A 23,716-nucleotide genomic window follows, 5' to 3' on the forward strand; every position below is an offset into this window, starting at 1 on the left:
AGAACAGTGTGTAAGCTGCAAAATCTCGAAGGCTCCTTAAACCAAGCAGAAAGTAACCATGTTGTGTACCAGAAATCAAGTTCCCTAGAGTCAAGTCAGCATCAACTGAGAATAATTTAATCTCTGTGTTCACTTGTTTTTAAAATGGGGACATTAATATATGGCTATTAAGTAAACCTATCAAGGGGTTGGAAACACTAGTGGTATAGTGGTTAAGAGTTCAGCTGCTAACCAAAAGGTTGGCAGTTCAAATCCACCAGGCACTTCTTGGAAACTGTATGCAGCAGTTCTACTCTGTTCTATAGGTTCACTATGAGTGGGAATCAACTCAACAGCAGTGGGTTTGGTTTGATTTTGGTTATCAAAGGGTCACTGTGATAAATTACCTGACTTGACATAACTCTATCTTAACCTAAAATGAATCTTTAACACTCCCAAGGGAAAATATACTAAACCTTTTTAATATATTATAGTGTATAATTTACCCCAAAAAAGATAGTTAAAAAAAAAAAAAACTGGATGTTTAAAGCGGCCTTTCATACTCTTAATCATTCTATCCATAAAGGATTAAAATCTCTTATAAAGCTCTCTGTATTGTTGTTACATGCCCTCAAGTCGGTTCTGACTCACAGTGAGCCTACGTACAACAGAAGGAAACATTGTCCGGTCCAGTTTTCACATGGATATGAGGAGGTTGATAACATCATGGCTTGGATCACGAGTACCTTAGGCTTCAAGGTGACATCTTTGCCTTTTAATACTTTAAAGAGGTCTTTTGCATCAGATTTGCCCAATACAATGTATCTTTTGATTTCTTGATTGCTGCTTCCATGGGTGTTGATTGTGGATCCAAGTAAGTTTAAATCCTTAACAACTTCAATCTTTTCTCCCTTTATCATAAAGTTGCTTATCGGTTCAGTTGTGAGGATTTTCGTTTTCTTTATGTTAAGGTGTAATCCATACTGAGGGATGTGATCTTTGATATTCATGAGTAAGTGTTTCAAGTCCTCTTCACTTTCAGCAAGCAAGGTTGTGTCATCTGCGTATCTCAGGTTGTTAATGAGTCTTCCTCCAATCATGAAGCCCCCATCCTCCTCATATAGTCCAGCATCTCAGTTTATTTGCTCAGCATACAGACTGAATAAGAATGGTGAAAGAATACAATCCTGATGCATATCTTTCCTGACTTTAAACCATGTAATATCCCCTTGTTCTTTTCAAATGACTGCTTCTTGATCTATGTACAGGTTCCTCAGGGACACAATTAAGTGTTCTGGAATTCCCACTCTTTGCAATGTTATCTGTAATTTGTTATGATTAACACAGTCAAAAGAGCCCTGGTAGAGCAGTTGTTAAAAGCTATGGCTGCTAACCAAAAGGTCAGCAGTTCAAATCCACCATTGGCTCATTAGGAACACAGTGGAATGCCTTTGCGTAGTCAATAAAACACAGGTAAACAACTCTCTGGTAGTCTCTGCTTTCAGCCATGATCCATCAGACGTCTGGAATGATATCCTTTGTTCCACATCCTCTTCTGAATTCTGCTTGAATTTCGGCAGTTCCCTGTCAATGTACCACTGCAACCACTTTTGAATGATCTTCAGCGAAATTTTCCTTGTGTGTGATATTAATAATATTTTTCGATAATTTCTGCTTTCTGCTGGATCACCTTTCTTTGGAATGGGTACAAATATGAATCTTTTCCAGTTGGTTGGCCAGGTAGCTCTCTTCCAAATTTCTTGGCAAAGAGAAGTAAGCATTTCCAGCGCTGCATCCATTTGTTGAAACATCTCAGTTGGCATTCTGTCAATTCCTGAAGCCTTGTTTTTTGTCAATGTTTTCAGTGCAGCTTGGACCTTTGTCTTCAGTACCATTGGTCCTTGATCACACGCTACCTCCTGAAATGGTTGAATGTCGACCAGTTCTTTTCAGTGATTCTGTGTATTCCTTCCAGCTTCTTTTTATGCTTCCTGAGTCATTTAACATTTTCCCAGTAGAATCCTTCAATATTACAACTAGAGACTTCAATTTTTTCTTTAGTTCTTTCAGCTTGAGAAGCACCGAGGGTGTTCTTTACTTCTAGTTTTCTAACTCCAGGTCTTTGCACATTTCAATACTTTACTTTGTCTTCTTGAGCTGCCCTTTGAAATCTGTTCAGCTCTTTCATCATCTCTTCCTTTCACTTTAGCTACTCTGCATTCAAATACAAGTTTCCAAGTCTCTTCTGACGTCAGTTTTGGTCTTTTCTTTCTTTCCTGTCTTTTTAATGACCTCTTGTTTTCTTCAGGAAACCCTGGTGGCATAATGGTTAAGAGCTACAGCTGCTAACCAAAAGGTTGGCAGTTCGAATCCACCAGGAGCTCCTTGGAATCCCTATTGGATGTTCTGCTCTGTCCTATAGGGTCTCTGTGAGTCAGAATCTACTCAACAGCAATGGGTTTGGTTTTTCAGTTTTTCTTTTCTTTATGTATGATGTCCTTGATGTCATTCCACAACTCATCTCGTCTTCGGTCATTAGTGTTCGATGCTCCAAATTTATTCTTGAGATGGTCTCTACATTCAGGTGGATATTGAAGGTCATAGTTTGGCTTTCTTCAACTTCAACTTTCATATGATCAGTTAATGATCTCTGCCACAATCGGTCCCTGGCCTTGTTCTGACTGATAATACTGAGTTTTCCGTTGTCTGTTTTCACAGATGTAGTTGATTTGATTCCTGTTTATACCACCTGGAGAGGTCCATATGTATAGTCACCATTCATGTTGTTGAAAAAAAAGATATTTGCAGTGAAGAAGTCATTGGTCTTGCAAAATTCTATCATGTGATTTCTAACATCGTTTCTATCACCAAGACCATATTTTCCAACTACTGATCCTTCTTTGTTTCTAACTTTCACATTCCAATCGCCAGTAATTATCAATGCATCTTGATTGCATGTTTGATCCATTTCAGACTGCAGAAGTCGGTAAAAATCTTCAATTTCTTCATCTTTGGCATTAGTGATTGGTGCATAAATTTGAATAATAATCTTATTCACTGGTCTTCCTTGTAGGCCTATGGATATTATCCTATCACTGACAGCCTTGTGCTTCAGGATAGATCTTGAAATATTATTTTTGTTGCTGAACATAACACCATGCCCCTTCAATTTGTCATTTCCAGCATAGTAGTCCACATGATTGATTCCGAATGGCCAATACCAGTCCATTTCAGCTCACTAATGCCTAGGAGATCGATGTTTATGTGTCCCATTTCATTTTTGACTACTTTCAATTTTCCTAGATTCATACTTCATACAGTACATGTTCCAATTATTAATGGATGTATGTATCTGTTTCTTCTTATTTTGAGTCCTGCCACATCAGCAGATAAAAATCCTGACAACTTGACTCCATCCATGTCATTAAGGTTGAGTCTACTTTGAGGAGGTACCTTTTTCTGTCATATTCTGAGTGACTTTCAACCTGAGGGGCTCATCTTCTGGCGCTATATCATACAATGTTCTGCTGCTATTCATAAGATTTTCACTGACCAATTTTTTCAGAAGTAGACTGCAGGGGCCTTCCTCCTAGGCCGTCTTAGTCTGGAAGCTCTGCTGAAAACTGTCCACCAAGGGTGACCTTGCTGGTACTTGAAATACTGGTGGCAAAGCTTCTAGTATCACAGCAACATGCAAGCCACCACAATACATGACACACTGACAGACACATGGTGGAAAGTTCTCTCTAGCCGTTGTTTTTCTAGATCCCTTTAATTGTACCTCCAGCAAGAGCAGTTGGCTTTGGGCAGGGGTAATTTTTTTTTTATTTTTTCCCGAAAAAGTAGGTTTTAATACTTCCCAAGTGTTGCTGCAAGCCTGACTAGAGAACAAGTCAAATTGCTGGCTGGAAGCCAACTATGCTTATTCACTTCCCCACGCCAATCTATTTGCTCATATAATTTACTACATGTCATTCTTTGTTAGCCAAAACCACAAATACCAAGCCAATGAGTGCCAAGGACCTACTGTACCATATCATGCTATGTAAGTCCAAGAGAATAAAGTTTTCAGGGTTGTTCATCAATTTGTCAGTTTTTAGGTCTACTTTTTTGTTACCTTTGTAATTTTTGTTTTGTTTATTTTGTTTTGCTTGAAGCCGTGTTGTTTTCCCTTTCTTGGCAACTTTGAGCTCTCCATATAATTCTTAAGCAAATGGTTTAAACTCTCCACTGGCACATTAGGCTATGTCAAGAGAGTAGGCTCTGTTCCACGCGTTGCCTCTGAAATATGAGCACAACAAGATGACATCACATTGCGTGAGCATGCCAACCAAATTCAGACTGTCGGACACAGCCACAACAAAGATAATCCTTTCAACCCACCTCTTCAAAAGTGCCATAAATCATTGCTGCTGAATGTATCACCAGGAGCCTGAGGCCAGTTTTCACATTTAGGAGGACTTGAGGGGTTTCCGATACCACACTACTGGCTCAACTAGTTAACAATCTGTCCTCTCTACATCCGTCCTTCCATAAAACATAGTGGTGAATTTACACAGTAAAATCTGCCCTTTGCAACAAAGCAGTTATTTAGCTATTTGAGGGCTGGAAGTAACGATAATGTACCATAGGAACCAGAGAAGTGAGACAGAAAGGGGAAGTAAGGGGAGGCTGTTAACTCAAACCACTTCAAAACGACTTTGAGACTTCAGGCTGCGTAGGTAGTGGTCCTGAAACTGAGAGTGAAACCTCAGTCTTTCATACATTAGTCTTTGAAACGAAAAGTTGGTGGAAAGGCTGGCTATGAAAGCGTAGGGCCATGCCATCATGAATAGAAAATGTAAGTTCCACCAGCTCTCTATGTTAGCGTCTTAGTTATCTACTGCTGATATAAAAGAAATACCAAAAGTGGATGGCTTTAACAAACAAATTTATTCTCTGATAGTTTAGGACGCTGTATGTCTGAATTCAGGGCATTGTCAGCTCCAAGAGAAGGCTTTCTCTCTGTCAGTTCTGGGGGAAGGTCCTTGTCATCGATCTTCCCCTGAGTCTAGGAGCTTCTCTTCTTTCTTGGTGGTAGAAGGTCCTCTCCTCTCTGCTCAATTCTCTCCTTTATATCTCAAAAAAGAGTGACTCAAAATACAACATAATCCTGCACATTGAGTCCTGCCTCACTAACGTAACTGCCTCTAATCCTGCCTCATTAACATCATAGCAGTTAGAATTTACAACCCATAGGATAATCACATCAGATCACAAAATGGTGGACAACCACCACTGGGAATCATGGCCTAGCCAAGTTGACACACATTTCTAGGGGACACAGTTAAATCCATAAATTAGCATTGTTTCAAATGACTTTTGCTGCTATGTCTCCCTCATCTACCTTTATTTCTTGTATCCCTACACCTTTTTTGCTCAGATTTATGTCTTGCAAAGTAACTGGGGTTTGATATACGGTAGAATATGCTGTGACCTCACCTCATGTGGCCATCTGTGCGCCAGCAAAGCACAAGTGTCTTGTGTCTTGCCCATCCCTCCATCATGCTAAGCAATCACCTCCAGAGGGTCCAAGTTGACTGAGTGAAGGCTCTCTTCTCACATGATTTTGCTGCAGCACCAAGAATGTACCTCTTGGACAGAAGATAGGAGTTTAACATAAACTGTTTAAGGATTTGTGGATGGTGCTGGAAACATGGGCTGCTTTGTTCACATGACAACCATTTCACCATTTAAAACATTTCTCTGTTTTGAAGGATATGTCTTTTCTCTTCCAGCCTCAACCCTCAAGCTATAATAACACGCTCATGATTTTTTAGATGTCAGGGTTATGAATACTCTTTTGTGAATATTTTTCTTTGAACTCTTCTCTTGTAAAAAAAATAGCCCTATGTATTGCAAGGTTGACAGTAATAGACAAAACATACAAGTTGTTCTCTTAGGGGCCATAAAATGCTCCAAAATGCACATAGAAAAATTCCAAATGCAATATAATGTTTCTGGAACATTGCCTTTGCAGCTATAATTTTTAAAAAGTAATATTCCTGACTGGCATGAATTATATATATTTGTGTGATTAATATCAAGGTTAATACCTTAAAATGTCTCCCTTTAATACTTTAAAATGTCTCATGATTGCTTTTTCCCACATTAGCACACATGCTTACTGAATAGAACATTAGGGTGTGTCGTTTAGGAGGAAGGAAACCTTCACTGACTTAAGCTGCATTTATTTTTACTTCTCCTTTTATCCTATTTCAACATATCCTCTAGCCTCCTCCTCTAAAAATAATTCAACTAAAGCCAACTCAAGAGATTATAGTCAATCTATTAATTTCAATCAGCTTCAAAAGCAATTTATTATTTAGTCTTATATACGTACTACTGTCAACTAATGTTTAGGATCTTTGTTAAAACTTACGATTCTGTTTTAATATCACCAGCTCAACCATTTTTCTTCTGGTGTTAAAAAAAAAAAAAGTGCTATCCCTCAACCCCTTTCAAATGTTTCTTCTTTTCGAAAAATTAATCAGGAAAACTCAGCTTCCTTTAATCCTGCTTTATGGCTTAGGTTCTTTAGCCCTGGAGCCACTCGTGTTGAACTGTTATGCTCACACTAATGCAGAAATAGCCTTTGCTATGGCAGAGAAATAATTCTGCATGCAAACTAGATCTATCTTAAGTCTAATGCTGTCAGGTGAACTATGGCAAAAATGATTTAAGTATGCTCTCCCAGATTTAATGAATGACTTATAAATCTTCAAGATACAACACCACCTTGTATTTGGCATTAAGAATATGCTTCAACATTCTCTCCGTGTAAAAAGGCAGGGTCGTATGGTGGTTCAAGCATGGGCTTCAGCATCAGACCGCCTAGTTCAAATCCTGCCTCTGCCACTTATTAGCATGATTTTAACCACTTTGAGCATCATAAAATATGGTTAATAATGTTATATATATTATATATAATTGTGGCTACATACTTTTTATATAATAATATAGATAAGATCATATATGTGTTTTCTGTTGTTTTTGTTGTGTGTCATTTTGATCCACAGCAAACCTATGTGACAGAGTGTAACTACCCCATAGAATTTTTCTAGGCAGAAAATCTTTACGAGAACAGATCACTAGGTTTTTCTCCTGCAGGGAGACTAGATGGGTTTGAACTGCCAACCTTTTTGTTAGCACCCAAGAGCTTAACCCTTGTGCCACCAGCATTTCCTTTTCAGGTAAGAAAGGATATACATACATGGAAACCCTGGTGGCATAGTGGTTAAGAGCTACAGCTGCTATCCAAAAGGTCTGCAGTTTGAATTCAACAGGCACTCCTTAGAAACACTGTGGGGCAGTTCTACTCTGCCCTACAGGATCACTATGAGTCAGAATCAACTAGATAGCAACGGGTTTGGGCTTTTTGGTATATATATATATTTAAACTGAAAAGTGTGTGTAGCAAGTAAGTTACTTTTTTACATAATTTTTATTGTGCTTTTTTAAGTGAAAGTTTACAAATCAAGTCAGTCTCTCACACAAAAACCCATATACACCTTCCTAAAAAAAAAAAAAATTTTTTTTTTTTTACACACTCCCAGCTACTCTCTCCCTAATGAGACAGCCCGCTCTCTCCCTCTACTCTCTCTTTTCCTATCCATTTCGCCAGCTTCTAGCCCCCTCCACCCTCTCATCTCTCCTCCAGGCAGGAGATGCCAACATAGTCTCAAGTATCCGCCTGATCCAAGAAGCTCACTCCTCACCAGCATCCCTCTCCAACCTATTCTCCAGTCCAATCCACGTCTGAAGAGTTGGCTTCAGGAATGGTTCCTGTCCTGGGCCAACAGCAGGTCTGGGGGCTGTGACCACCGGGGTCCTTTCAGTCTCAGTCAGACCATTAAGTCTGGTCTTATGAGAATTTGGGGTCTGCATCCCACTGCTCTCCTGCTCCCTCAGGGGTTCTCTGTTGTGTTCCTGTCAGGGTAGTCATCGGTTGTAACCAGCCACCATGTAGTTTTTCTGGTCTCAGGATGATGTAGTCTCTGGTTCATGTGGCCCTCTGTCTCTTGGGCTCGTAATCACCTTGTGTCCTTGGTGTTCTTCATTCTCCTTTGATCCAGGTGGGTTGAGACCAACTGATGCATCTTAGATGGCTGCTTCCTAGCATTTAAGACCCCAGATGCCACTCTTCCAAGTGGGATGCAGAATGTTTTCTTAATAGATTTTATTATGCCAATTGACTTAGATGTCCCCTAAAACCATGGTCCCCAGACCCCGCCCCTGCTACGCTGGCCTTTGAAGCATTCAGTTTATGCAGGAAACTTCTTTGCTTTTGGTTTAGTCCAATTGTGCTGACCTCCCCTGTTATGTGTACTGTCTTTCCCTTCACCTAAAGTAGTTCTTATCTATTATCTAATTACTGAATGCCCCTCTCTCACCCTCCCTCCCCACTCTCCTAACCACAAAAGAATGATTTCTTTTCAGTTTAAACTACTTCTCAGGCTCTTATAATAGCGGTCTTATCTTACATAATATTTTTCCTTTTGCAACTGACTAATTTCACTCAGCATGATGTCTTCCAGGTTCCTCCATGTTATGAAAAGTTTCACGGATTCCTCACTGTTCTTTATTGATACATGGTATTCCGTTGTGTGAATATACCATAATTTATTTATCCATTCATCCATTGATGGGCACCTTGGTTGTTCCCATCTTTTTGCTATTGTAAACAGGGCTGCAATAAACATGGGGGTGCATATATCCGTTCGTGTAAAGGCTCTTATTTCTCTAGGATATATTCCAAGGAGTAGGATTGCTGGATCATATGGTAGTTCTATTTCTAGCTTTTTAAGGAAGAGCCAAATCGATTTCCAAAGTGGGTGTACCATTTTACATTCCCACCAGTAGTGTATAAATGTTCCAATCTCTCCACAGCCTCTCCAACATTTACTATTTTGTGTTTTTTGGATTAATGCCAGCCTTGTTGGAGTGAGATGAAATCTCATTGTAGTTTTGATCTGCATTTCTCTAATGGCTAATGATCGTGAGCATTTCCTCATATATCTGTTAGCTACCTGAATGTCTTCTTTAGTGAAGTGTCTATTCATATCTTTTGCCCATTTTTTAATTGGGTTATTTGTCTTTTTGTAATTGAGTTTTTGCAGTATCATGTAGATTTTAGAGATCAGGCACTGATCAGAAATGTCATAGCTAAAAACTTTTTCCCAGTCTGTAGGTAGTCTTTTTACTCTTTTGGTGAAGTCTTTGGATGATCATCGGTGTTTGATTTTTAGGAGCTCCCAGTTATCTAGTTTTTCTTGTACTTTCTTTATAATGTTTTGTATACTGTTTATGCCATGTATTAGGGCTCCTAGCATTGTCCCTATTTTTTTCTTCCATGATCTTTATCGTTTTAGATTTTATATTTAGGTCTTTGATCCATTTTGAGTTAGTGTTTGTGCATGGAGTGAAGTATGGGTCTTGTTTCATTTTTTTGCAGATGGATATCCAGTTATGCCAGCACCATTTGTTAAAAAGAATGTCTTTTCCCCATTTAACTCTTTTGGGGCCTTTGTCAAATATCAAATGCTCGTATGTGGATGGATTTATGTCTGGATTCTCAATTCTGTTCCATTGGTCCATGCATCTGTTGTGGTACAAGTACCAGGCTGTTTTGACTACTGTGGCAGTATAATACGTTCTAAAATCAGGTAAAGTAAGGCTCCCACTTTGTTCTTCTTTTTCAGTAATGCCTTCTTTATCCAGGGCCTCTTTCCCTTCCATATAAAGTTGGTGATTTATTTCTCCATCTCATTAAAGAATGTCGTTGGGATTTGGATCAGAATTGCATTAAATGTGTAGATCACTTTTGGTAGAACAGACATTTTTATAATGTTAAGTCTCCCTATCCACGAGCAAGGTATGTTCTTTCCACTTATGTAAGTATTTTATCTTCTTGGGGGCTACTGTAAATGGCATTGATTTGGTGATTTCTTCTTCAATGTTCTTTTTGTTGGTGTAGAGGAATCCAACTGATTTTTGTATGTTTATCTTGTATTCCAATACTCTGCTGAATCTCTTCTATTAGTTTCAGTAGTTTTCTTGAGGATTCCTTAGGGTTTTCTGTGTATAAGACCATGTCATCTGCAAATAGAGATACTTTTACTTATTTCTTGCCAATCTGGATGCCCTTTATTTCTTTATATAGCCTAATTGTTCTGGCTAGGACTTACAGCCCAATGTTGAATAAGAGTAGTGATAAAGGGCATCCGATCTCAATGGGAATGCTTTCAGGCTTTCTCCATTTAGGGTAATGTTGGCTGTGGGCTTTGTATAAATGCCCTTTATTATGTTGAGGAATTTTCCTTCTATTCCTATTTTGCTGAGAGTTTTTATCATGAACAACTGTTGAACTTTGTCAAATGCCTTTTCTGCATCAATTGATAAAATCATGTGATTCTTGTCTTTTGTTATATTTATGTGGTGGATTACATTAATTGTTTTTCTAATGTTGAACCATCCCTGCATACCTGATATGAATCCCACTTGGTCATGGTGAATTATTTTTTTGATATGTTGTTGAATTCTATTGGGTAGAATTTTGTTCAGGATTTTTGAATCTACGTTCATGAGGGATATAGGTCTATAATTTTCTTTTCTTGTGGTGTCTTTACCTGGTTTTGCTATCAGGGATATGGGGGCTTCTTAGAACGAGTTTGGTAGTATTCCATCCTTTTCTAGGCTCTGAAATACCTTTAGTAGTAGTGGTGTTAACTCTTCTCTGAAAGTTTGGTAGAACTCTGCAGTGAAGCTGTCTGGTCCAGGGCTTTTTTTTGTTGGGAGTTTTTTTATTATCTTTTCAATATCGTCTTTTGTTATGGGTCTATTTAGTTGTTCTATCTCTGTTTGTGTTAGTTTAGGTAGGTAGTGTGTTTCTAGGAATTCACCCATTTCTTCTAGGTTTTCAAATTTGAGTATAGTTTTTCATAGTAATCTGATATGATCCTTTTAATTTCAGTTGGGTCTGTTGTAATATCATCCATCTCATTTCTTATTCGGGTTATTTGCTTCCTCTCCTGTTTTTCTTTTGTCAGTTTGGCCAGTAGTTTATCAATTTTGTTGAGTTTTTCAAAAAAACAGGTTTTGGTCCTGTTAATTCTTTCAATTGTTTTCCTGTTTTCTATTTCATTTAGTTCAGCTCTAATTTTTTTTATTTGTTTTCTTCTGGTGCCTGTGGGTTTCTTTTGTTGTTCTCTTTCTATTTGTTCAAGTTGTAGGGATAATTCTTTGATTTTGGCCCTTTCTTCTTTTTGTATGTGTGCATTTATTGATATAAATTGGCCTCTGAGCACTGCTTTTGCTGTGTCCCAAAGGTTCTGATAGGAAGTGTTTTCATTCTCATTGGATTCTCTGAATTTCTTTATTCCATCCTTAATGTCTTCTCTAATCCAGTCTTTTTTGAGCAGGGTGTTGATCAGTTTCCAAGTGTCTGATTTCTTTTCCCCACTTTTCCTGTTATTGATTTCCACCTTTATGGCCTTATGGTCAGAGAAGATCCTTTGTAATATTTCAATGTTTTGGATTCTGCTAAGACTTGCTTTATGAGCTAATATGTGGTCTATTCTAGAGAATGTTCCATGTGCACCAGAAAAGCAAGTATACTTGGTTGCTGTTGGGTGGACTGTTCTATATATGTCTACTAGGTCAAGTTGGTTGATTGTGGCATTTAGATCTTCTGTGTCTTTATTGAGCTTCTTTCTGGATGTCCTGTCCGTCACCGAAAGTGGTGCGTTGAAGTCTCCTACTATCATTGTGGAGCTGTCTATCTCACTTTTCAATGCCGATACAGTTTGTTTTATGTATCTTGCAGCCCTGTCATTGGGTGCATAAATATTTAATATGGTTATATCTTCTTGGTGTATTGTCCATTTAATCGTTATATAATGTCCTTCCTTATCCTTTCTGATGGATTTAACTTTAAAGCCTCTTTTGTCAGAAATTAATATTGCCACTCCTGCTCTTTTTTGATTGTTGTTTGCTTGATATATTTTTTTCCATCCTTTGAGTTTTAGTTTGTTTGTGTCTCTAAGTCTAAGGTGTGTCTCTTGTAGGCAGCATAGAGACAGATCTTGTTTTTTAATCCATTCTGCCACTCTCTGTCTCTTTATTGGTGCATTTAATCCATTTACATTCAGGGTAATTATGGACAGGTATGAATTTAGTGCTCTCATTTTGATGTCTTTTTTTGTGTGTTGTCGACAGTTTCTTTTTCCCGCTTGATTTTATGTGCTGAATAGATTAGCTTCATATATTGTCCTTTCCTCACATTTGTTGTTGTTGATTTTGTTTCTGCTGAGTCTGTATTTTTCCCTTGTATTTTATTTTGATGAGTAGGATAGTTTGTCTCCTTTGTGGTTACCTCATTATTTACCCCTATTTTTCTAAATTTAAAACTAACTTTTATTTCTTTGTATCACCATATCTTCCTCTCCATATGGAAGGTGTAGGATTACATTTCTTAGCCCCTCTTTATTATTTTAATGTTGTCTTCTTTTATATAATAACATCGCTGTTACCCTGTTTTGTGCTTTTTTTTATAATCTTGCTTTGTTTTTTTGGATTTCCCTGTCTGGGTTGACTTCTGATTGCTCTGCCCAGTGTTCTAGTCTTGGGTCGATACCTGATATTATTGATTTTCTAACCAAAAAAAAAAAAAAAAAAACTCCCTTTAGTATTTCTTGTAGTTTTGGTTTAGTTTTTACAAATTCCATCAACTTGTGTTTGTCTGGAAATGTCTTAATTTCACCTTCATATTTAAGAGACAGTTTTGATGGATATATGATTCTTGGCTGGCAATTTTTTTCCTTCAATTTTTTAAATGTGTCATACCATTGCCTTCTTGCCTGCATGGTTTCTGCCAAGTAGTCCGAGCTTATTCTTATTGGCTCTCCTTTGTAGGCGACTTTTCATTTATCTCTCTCTGCTCTTATAATTCTCTCTTTATCTTTGGTTTTGGCAAGTTTGATTATAATATGTCTTGGTGACTTTCTTTTAAGATCTACCTTATGTGGAGTTCAATGAGCAACTTGGATAGATATCTTCTCGTCTTTCACAATATCAGGGAGGTTTTCTGCCAACAAATCTTCAACAATATTCTCTGTATTTTCTGTTATCCCTCCCTGTTGTGGCACAATCACTCATAGGTTATTTCTCTTGATAGGGTCTCACATGATTCTTAAGGTTTCTTCTTTTTTTTAATTCTTTTATCTGATTTTTCTTCAAGTATATTAGTGTCAAGTGATTTATCTTCAAGTTCAGAAATTCTAGCTTCTACTTGCTCAATTCTGCTCCTCTGACTTTCTATTGAGTTGTCTAATTCTGTGATTTTATTGTTAATCTTCTGAATTTCTGATTGCTGTCTGCCTATGGATTTTTCCAGGTTATTAAACTTTTCATTATGTTCCTGAATAATCTTTCTGATTTCTTCAGTTGCTTTATCTGTGTGTTCCTTGACTTGTTCTGCGTATTGTCTCATTTCCTTCCCAATGTCTTGAAGGGTTCTGTATATTAAACTTTTGTATTCTGCACCTGGTAATTCTAGGAATGCACTTTCCTCTAGAAGATCCCTGGATTCTTTGTTTTGAGAGCATGTTGAGGTGATCATGGTCTGTTTCTTTATGTGACTTGTTAGTGACTGTTGTTTCTGAGCCATCTATAAGTTATTGTATTAGTTTATGCTTGCTTACTGTGTCATAGCTGCTTGCTTTGTTTTGTTTTGGTATACCCCTATGGGTTGCTTGAGTGAGCTTGCTTGATTATTTTCACCTTTGGAGCTCTGGTGTCCTGTCCCCATCTGGCTAGAGCTGTTATCAGGTATATCAGTCTAGGAGTCCATTCAGTTTTCTTGTATGAATTCAGCTCAGGTTTCCAGGTAGCTGATATCAAGTGTGTGGTACACACTCTGTGCTATAGTCTTAGAGGGGCAGGAGTGATTGGGGTATATACCGGTATCTGATTGCTGCAGGGGGGTCATGCTCTGAACAAGGCAGGGGCCTGAGAACTGACCCCCAAGTATCTCTGAGGAAAACACATCTGTGTTCCCTAGAGCGTGCTGGTGGGTGGGTTCTGCAGAGGGACCATGGGCACCCAAAGTTTTTGGTTGTAAGGACTGGGAGGTACCAGTTATCTTTGGACCCCTGTCGTGGGTGGCTGGGTGACCTGAGTGGAGCTACCAGTCCTTGGGTCCCTGATGTGGGTAGGTGAGGACCTTGTTTAATAGGCAAAGCAATGTCAAACGTCAAACACCCACCTCTCCACCACACAGCTGAAATGGTTGGAATTTGCCAGCAAGGGCCTATTCCCCTGAAATAGGCCCACACGTCCATGCAGAAGGGAAAGGTGCTCAAGGTTCATGGATGGTTTATGCCTGGACAGGAGCTGCTTCTGTCCTGAGCTCCCCCGGTAAATGGAGCTAGCAAATTATCTTTTCCCCCCAGTTGCAAGTTTTTTCCTTCCCCAAGGCCAGGAGGATGGCTCTAGGTGCTCACCAGGGTCTATCTCAGGCCCAGGGATTCAGCTGCTGAAGCCGGCTTGGGAGTGGGCTGGGGGGCAGTAAAATAAACACAAGTACTTAGCTTTTGCCAGGAGCACCATTCTCCTCAGGTTCCGGAGGTGTGAGTAGGTTGTGTGGCTGGCTGCTTCTCCCTGAGGAAACTGCAGCTGAACACTAGTACCAGCCCACCACTGCCACCACCACTGCTGCTCTGGGAATGGTGCCTGAGGGCTCCTCGCGATTCAGGTCCGGTAACTCCTGTCCACTTCTGAACAGTCTCTTCCTCACCCTGCCCCTCAGTTCATTGTCTAAGCTTGCCTTTGATGCTCAGGCTCCCAGCTTGTCACAAATATACTTGTTTCACTTGTTTTTTTCAGGTCTTTGTTGTAAAGAAGGCTCACCAGAAGCGTCTGTCTATTCTGCCATCTTGGCTCCGCCTTTGTAAGTAAATTACTTTTTCTTGATGACTTCCATTGGTATGAAACTAAAGCTACCATTGCTTCCCCACTCAACTTGTCTGTCTTGCTCCCTACCTGGCTCCAGCATAATAATTATGGGAGAATTTTCTAAACGTCTGCCCTGAACAGGGAGCACACACTGAACAGCAGCCCCAACCAAATTTACCTATATGGCAGAATTAATCAATTTCCTAATTGTTTAACCCATGAAGTTCGTCTTTCTAGATAATTGTTTCCTGTAGCAAAAGACAAAACCTATAAGTGGCTAGTGTTTCCAGTCCAAACAAATTTGCTTCCATGAATCTCTTGAAAAAAATATGCTGTAATTAGTAGAACTTGAATATTATATAATTCAACTACACAGAAATTATTGTAACTACTGTGCAGTTAACTGTGGAGGCCACACTTAACTGTCTTCATCTCAACCAAGACCAAAACAGCAAATAAATGTCTGATAATGATATAATTTAACAGAAAGAAAATATACCATACATGTTGCCATTGAATCAGTTCTGACAGGGTAGACCTGCTCCATAGAGTTTTCTTGGTTGTACTCATTACATGGAAACCCCGATAGAATAGTTATTAAGAGCTATGGCTGCTAACCAAAAGATCGGCAGCTCAAATCCACCAGGTGCTCCTTGGAAACCATATGGGGCAGTTCTATTCTGTCCTATAGAGTCACTATGAGTCAGAATCAACTTGATGACAACAGGTTTGGTTTTCTGGTTTAGCCTTTACATAAGCAGATTGCCAGGCCTTCCTTTCCAGACACCACTGGATAAGTTCAAAACACCAACCATTTGTGCCACCCAGGGACCTCAGAAAAAATATAGCCCCCCCAAAAAAAATTTGTAGGCCTAATTTGATTACACCTATATTAAAAAAAAAAAAAACTACATTGAACGAAATGTGAGGGAAAACCAAAGAGTTGGTGGTGATTCTGTTAACATGACAGGATTATATTTTTGTTCTTTTTTACAATTGTTTTGTTGTTTACAATAAAAATGCTAAATTTGTAAAACTCTATAAAATTTTGGCTAACCTTTAAATTATGTAATTCTTCATTTATACGTAAAAAAGAAATTCACCAGATAGTATTTAATTCTGATTTAAATTTCCATGAAATAAGTCCTACAAAGATTTCTCAAAGAAATTTGAGGGTCTTCAAACTATGTCTCTGCTTTGTATTATATGCAATGTTGTTGTTGTTGTTAGGTGCTGTCGAGTCAGTTCCGACTCATAGCAACACTATGCACAACAGAAGGAAACACTGCCCTGTCCTGCGCCATCCTTACAATCATTGTTATGCTTGAGCTCATTGTTGCAGCCACTGTGTCAATCCACCTCGTTGAGGGTCTTCCTCTTTTCCACTGACCCTGTACTCTGCCAAGCATGATGTCCTTCTCCAGGGTCTGATCCCTCCTGACAACATGTCCGAAGTATGTAAGATGCAGTCTCGCCATCCTTGCTTCTAAGGAGTATTCCAGTTGTATTTCTAAGACAGATTTGTTCGTTCTTTTGGCAGTCCACGGTATATTCAATACTCTTGGCCAACACCACAATTCAAAGGCGTCAACTCTTCTTTGGCCTTCCTTATTCATAGTCCAGCTTTCACATGCATATGATGTGATTGAAAATACCATGGCTTGGGTCAGGCACACCTTAGTCTTCAGGGTGACATCTTTGCTCTTCAACACTTTAAAGAGGTCCTTTGCAGCAGATTTACCCAATGCAATGCGTCTTTTGATTTCTTGACTGCTACTTCCATGGTTGTTGATTGTGGATACAAGTAAAATGAAATCCTTGACAACTTCAATCTTTTCTCCGCTTATCGTGATGTTGCTCATTGGTCCAGTTGTGAGGATTTTTGTTTTCTTTCGTTGAGCTGCAGTCCAAACTGAAGGCTGTGGTCTTTGATCTTCATTAGTAAGTGCTTCAAATCCTCTTCACTTTCAGCAAGCAAGGTTGTGTCATCAGCATAAAGCAGGCTGTTAATGAGTCTTCCTCCAATCCTGATGCCCCATTCTTCTTCATGTAGTCCAGCTTTTCATAATATTTGCTCAGCATACAGATTGAATAGGTATGGTGAAAGAATACAACCCTGAGGCACACCTTTCCTGACTTTAAACCAATCAGTATCCCCTTGTTCTGTCCGAACAACCACCTCTATGTAAAGGTTCCTCATGAGCACAATTAAGTGTTCTGGAATTCCCATTCTTTACAATGTTATCCATAGTTTGTTATGATCCACACAGTTGAATGCCTTTGCATAGTCAATAAAACACAGGTAAACATCCTTCTGGTATTCTCTGCTTTCAGCCAGGATCCATCTGACATCAGCAATGATATCCCTGGTTCCACATCCTCTTCTGAAAACGGTCTGAATTTCTGGGAGTTTCCTGTCGATATACTGCTGCAGCCACTTTTGAATGATCTTCAGCAAAATTTTGCTTGTGTGTGATATTAATGATTTTGTTCTATAATTTCCACATTTGGTTGGATCACCTTTCTTGGGAATAGGCATAAGTATGGATCTCTTCCAGTCAGTTGGCCAGGAAGCTGTCTTCCATATTTCTTGGCATAGATGAGTGAGCACCTCCAGCACTGCATCTCTTTGTTGAAACATCTCAATTGATATTCCATCAATTCCTGGAGCCTTGTTTTTCGCCAATGCCTTCAGAGCAGTTTGGACTTCTTCCTTCGGTACCATCGGTTCCTGATCATATGCCAATCTTGAAATGGTTGCACATCGACTAATTCTTTTTGGTATAATGACTCTGTGTATTCCTTCCATCTTCTTTTGATGCTTCCTGCATCTTTTAATATTTTCCCCATGGAATCCTTCATCATTGCAACTCGAGACTTGAATTTTTTCTTCAGTTCTTTCAGCTTGAGAAACGCTGAGTGTGTTCTTCCCTTTTGGTTTTCCATCTCCAGCTTTTTGCACTTGTCATTATAGTACTTTACTTTGTCTTCTCGCGATGCGCTTTGAAATCTTCTGTTGAGTTCTTTTACTTCATCAATTCTTCCTTTTGCTTTAGCTGCTCGACGTTCAAGGGCAAGTTTCAGAGTCTCCTCTGACATCCATCTTGGTCTTTTCTTTCTTTCTTTTCTTTTCAATGACCTCTTGCTTTTTTCCTGTATGATGTCCTTGGTGTCATTCCACAACTCATCTGGTCTTTGGTCACTAGTGTTCAATGTGTCAAATCTGCTCTTCAGCTGGTCTCTAAATTCAGGTGGGATATGCTCAAGGTCATATTTTGGCTCTCGTGGACTTGCTCTGATTTTCTGCAGTTTCAGCTTGAACTTGCATATGAGCAATTGATGGTCTGTTCCACAGTCGGCCCCTGGCCTTGTTCTGACTAATGATATTGAGCTTTTCCATTGCCTCTTTCCACAGATGTAGTCAGTTTGATTTCTGTACATTCTGTCTGGCAAGGTCCAGACTAGGAAGAAAGACCTGGCAGTCTACTTCTGAAAAGTATTAGTCAGTGAAAACCTTATGAATAGCAGCAGAACACTGTCTGATATAGTGCTGGAAGATGAGGCCCCCAGGTTGGAAGGCATTCAAAAGATGACTGGGGAGGAGCTGCCTCCTCAAAGTAGAGTCGACCTTAATGACATGGATGGAGTAAAGCTTTTGGGACCTTCATTTGCTGATATGGCACTACTCAAAATAAGAAGAAATAGCTGCAAACATCCATTAATAATCAGAACCTGGAATGTACGAGGTACGAATCTAGGAAAATTGGAAATCATCCAAAACGAAATGGAACGCATAAACATCGATATCCTAGGCATCAGTGAGCTGAAATGGACTGGTATTGGCCATTCTGAATTGGACAATCATATAGTCTACTATGCTGGGAATGACAACTCGAAGAGGAACGGTGTTGCATTCATCGTCAAAAAGAACATTTCAAGATCTATCCTGAAGTATAACGCTGTCAGTGTTAGGATAATATCCATATGGCTACAAGGAAGACCAGTTAATACGACCATTATTCAAATATACGCACCAACCACTAGGGCCAAAGATGAAGAAATAGAAGATTTTTATCAGCTGCTGCAGTTTGAAATTGATCAGACATGCAATCAAGATGCATTGATAATTATTGGCTATTGGAACGTGAAAGTTGGAAACAAAGAAGGATCAGTAGTTGGAAAATATGGCCTTGGTGATAGAAACAATGCTGGAGATCAAATGATAGAATTTTGCAAGACCAACGACTTCTTCATTGCAAATACCTTCTTTCACCAACATAAACAGTGACCATACACATGGACCTCGCCAGATGGAACACACAGAAATCAAATTGACTACATCTGCGGAAGGAGATGATGGAAAAGCTCATTGTATGCAATAGATTCCCAAATATACATAATCATAAAACTAGGGCTACACATAGCAAGTCATCATCATATTTAATTACTGCTTAGAAGACCGTGATACTGAATGTAGGTGTCATGGTTAAGATTGTGTGCCAACTTGGCTGGGCCATAATTCTCAGTGTTTTGACAGTCATATAAAGTTGTGATCACTTCCCTGTTGAGACTCGATGTGTGATCACCCCCATGATGGGAACTGCTGTGAGTAGCCAATCAGTTGACAGGGAGCTTCCTTGGGCATGTGGCCTCCATTGAATATAAGCAGACATTCTGGCAAGGCTTGGGGGCTTTTTGCTCCTGCTGGATCCTGCAGCTGGCTCCCATTTGTCTGACCTCCAGCTCCTGGGACTTGAGCTAGCAGCTTACCTGTGTTTCATTGATCTTTGCAGCCTGTGAGCAAGAGCCCTACTCTCTGACCTGCAGCTACATGAATCAGGAGAAACCTCTATCCCGACCAACAGACTTGGGACATTCGAGCCTCTATAACCACGTGAGCCATTTCCTTGATATAAATCTCTCTCTCTCTCTCTCCTACTCACTCACTTTCTCTCTCTCACTCTCTCTCTCCCCCCTCCTTCCCTCTCTCTCTATATATATATTTATACACTTTACTAGCTTTGCTTCTCTAGAGAACCCAACCTAAGACAATAGGAATCTGATTTAGCCTCAAAATATCTTATCTATTGAAGATTTAAAGGATATTTATTTCGTTTTCCTTGCATGTTCCCTTTCTTTATCTCCAGATGAAAATTAATGAGCCATTTATGACACAATACAATTCTAGGATTTATTGATCACATAGTCAAAGACATCTAAAGATTGAGTGTATAGGACAGAATTTTCCACACAGGATTTGTCTGGAACCAGATTATTTTAAACGGTACCTGATTTTTTAATACAATGCTAGAAGCAATTACCATACACTAAATCAGAGTATTACAGATGAAGATATTCCAACACAAAGACTTGCAGAATTTTGTTTAGATTGTCAATGGTTGGCTCATCCAAATGTTCTTCATTGTCCTCCATGGTGTGCCAGACTTCAGGGAAAGGAGATGCTATCAGATGCAGAACTGGAACACCTAATAAGGAAGAACTGACTTGTAATGCATGTGTATTTCCAACAAGTAAACTAGTAAGTATCATTCTTCAAGGAGATGTCTGAGTATGAGCTCTGTACCATATAAAGACAAATAACAACTCATCATGTTTCGTGTACTTCTTTGAATCTTACCCTTGTACTCCAAAGACATTTATTCATTAAAAAAAAGTATTGGTTAACTCAATAAATAATCATAAAGCACTTATGTACCAGGTCCTGTTCTGGGAGTTGAGGTTTCCTAAGGGAAAAGGGGAAGTCCTTCCTATATGCAGCTTACATTCCAGTGAAGAAAGCACCAAATAAACAAATATAAAACATAATTCTAGGAAGTGATAAGTGCTTACTAAGAAGAAGAAAACAAGACAAGCGAATACAGAATGAGGCAGCAGACAGTAAGATTGAGAGAGCGGTACTTAAAGTTAGGGAAGGCCTCTTTGAGAATCTAACATTTGAACAAAAATATGAACTAAATGAGAAGTAAGCCATGCAAACATCTGAGAATGAGTAATCTAGGCAGCGGTAGGAGCAAGTACAAAAGTCCTGAGATAGGATTGTGCTTGTCCTGCTTGAGAAAGGCCAAGCAAGGAGGCCAGTATGATTGGATCAGATCAACTGTTGGAGAGAGATGTAGGAAGTGAAATTGAAGAGCGAGAGCATAGTCAGAAAATGGAGCACTTTGTCAGTCATGGAAAGACTTTGGATCTTATTCTATATAATGGCAAGCCACTTAAGCTTTAAAGAAAAGAAGTAACACAACCTTATTAACATGTTTAAAAGTTAGCTCTAGCACCTATGCAGAGAATAGGGCAACAGGAGTGAAAGCTGGAGGGCCACCGGGAGGCTATTATAAGAATCCTTGGATTGATTTAGATTCACATCATCTCAACACCAAGGATATTGCTTCCTTATTGACCAGAAAACACCAGAGTAACACAAAGTGTTAGAATACAATCTAACTCTATGAAAAGGAAGGCAGGATATCAGTGGGATGTGAGCTTTCATAAATACTCTAGATGTAGCAAAAAAATGTAAAGGTATACTCAAGGATTTGGAATGTCTTACATGAGATAATAAAAGTCACAGGATTACATAGTGGATGATTTAACTAATAAATTTATTAAATTTAATGATTCCTCACACTTCTAGACTGTTGCAAAATAGGGGCAGTGGGAATTATTGGTAAGGCCCAGTGCTACATATCAGTATCATACTTAAACACCACCTTGAAGACATGAAACTGAATTGTGTGAGGTAGAGGTGTGTCCTTAATTTCAGAATTAAGGACAACTCTCAGGTGTCTGAGCTGAGCAACTGGATAAGTGTAGACCATTCAGTGAGAAGAGGAAGACTGCATTTACTTCCAGGTTCAATGTTCCTTCATATCAATGAACAATGAAGGACTCTGTCATCTCATTTGATAACTTGAAGGGAAAGGTCTGGTAAGGGGAGGTTAAAGCATAAAATATTACATCTTAATCTCACCTGGAGACAATAAAGATCAAGCGAAGGAGAATATATACTTCTTCCCTCACATTCAATTTGGCTTAAATATCTGACTTCTTGTGTACAGGTGTGCAATCAGAAAACCCATATTGTTGAAAGCTTGTATTATAGTAGGAGACTCGTGCTTCTTTTATAAAGACAGGTACTCATTAAAATTAATTTTCTTGTCTGCTTTTGGAACTTTTAAATATCTTTAGATCGGTCTGGATCATTATAAATTCAGTGTAGCTAATCTTTAAAAAAGCATTATCTTAGTGATTCAAAATGCACTCAATATTATTTATGTTTATTTCACTTCTAAATTTTAAATTGAAATTAGAGACCTGGGGAGTTTCACTACTGAAGAGAGCTACCTGATGGCACCAGAAGCTAAATAGGGTGTAGGAATAAGTCAAGACTGATAGTATTGATCTTAGTCTACTCTTTTTTCCTCTTCTAAAATTTTTTGTGAAAATGTGTACACCAAAGGATACACCATTCAACAAATTCTGCATGTACAATTCAGTGGCATTGTTTACATCTTCAAGTTGCGCAACCATTCCTGCTATCCTTTTCCAAAACATTCCACCATCATTAACGTAAAGTAGCTGCTCCCTAAGCTTCTCATCTAATCTTTTGAGTTGCTGTTGTCAATTTGATCCCACATAGATAAATCGTTGAAAGGCATAACACTCAAGGCAAACATACTTTATTAATTAGGCTAACCTGTTGTTTGGTTCAAAGCAGACTTCTGGGAGTTTTGGTTTGAGGTTTAAGGTTTAAAGATTATCTCAGAGCAATAGTTTCAGGTGTCCATATCTTGGTCTACTCTTAAAAAAGTGGGTAAGTGATATTAGTGTCATAGTCTTGGAGTTTCAAAATGCACATAACTACAATAAATATAACACGTAAAAAATGTGCACACATGTACACATGTGTACATGTACACACACCACACATTACCTTTTCTTAAAAATGGAATGTGGTCATCCTGAATTCCGCCTCTGTAACCATTACTTGGGAAATACTGCCTCTCCCAAGAGTGATCCTTGAGCAAACCCAGTTCATGGAATTCACGTTCTGCAGGTGACAAGTGAACGGCAGATGAATATCTAATCAAGACTCAGGATGCATCTTTATGTAAGGAGTTTGAGATCTTCTCAGCATATGTAGCCATCATTTAAAAGCATTGTGCAGCAGTGAGCACAGCCACACCCATGGCAACACCTGGGCTGACCTTGGTTGTGTAAATTTTGGAGTAGTTTCAAGGAGAGAAGAGTCATACAAGGCTCTATCCTTACAGGTGAGAACCTCCTTAGAGATAGAAACTCAATAAAATAATGGAGAATGAAAAAAGAAGAAAATGGGGAAAAACACGAATTTTTTTTTTTTATAGGTCAGCGATGATACAAGAAGAATGCCTCAAAAAGTGTTATGCTTAAAAGAGGAATACTCAACAAAATGGGTGTGAAGTATTCCGAATGGCCACTCCATAGGAAAGGGATACCTAGTTTGACCTGCATCAGTGGTTCTCAAGGTGGGATCCCAAGACCAGCATCATCAGGATCACCTAAGAACTTGTTAGAAATGCAAATTATCCGGCCCCATTTCAGACCTACTGAATTAGAAACTCTTGAAGGTAGGGCTCAGCAATCTATGATATAACAATTCTGATCCACTCAGTTTGAGAACCACTGGCCTATATTCCACCACTGTTGCCATTTTGTAACATATAACCCATGTTATGTATTACAAAGA

The 23,716-nt window shown here is 38.9% G+C and overlaps 1 protein-coding gene across 1 annotated transcript in view; it reads right to left on the minus strand.

Annotated features, from left to right (window-relative positions):
• Nucleotides 1-20,147: 20,147 nt before the first annotated feature.
• The window catches only part of QPCT (glutaminyl-peptide cyclotransferase), a 56,035-nt gene continuing 52,466 nt past the window's right edge, over nucleotides 20,148-23,716 (minus strand). Inside the window, exons 6-7 of the mRNA XM_049870468.1 lie at nucleotides 22,922-23,038; nucleotides 20,148-20,456 (exon numbers count right to left, since the gene is read on the minus strand). Of these exons, the coding sequence (XP_049726425.1) occupies nucleotides 20,311-20,456; nucleotides 22,922-23,038 (263 nt within the window). The 3' untranslated portion in view covers nucleotides 20,148-20,310. The remainder of the gene's footprint in view (nucleotides 20,457-22,921; nucleotides 23,039-23,716) is intronic.

Source organism: Elephas maximus, chromosome 26, assembly GCF_024166365.1.
Source record: "Elephas maximus indicus isolate mEleMax1 chromosome 26, mEleMax1 primary haplotype, whole genome shotgun sequence".
Lineage (NCBI taxonomy): Eukaryota > Metazoa > Chordata > Mammalia > Proboscidea > Elephantidae > Elephas > Elephas maximus.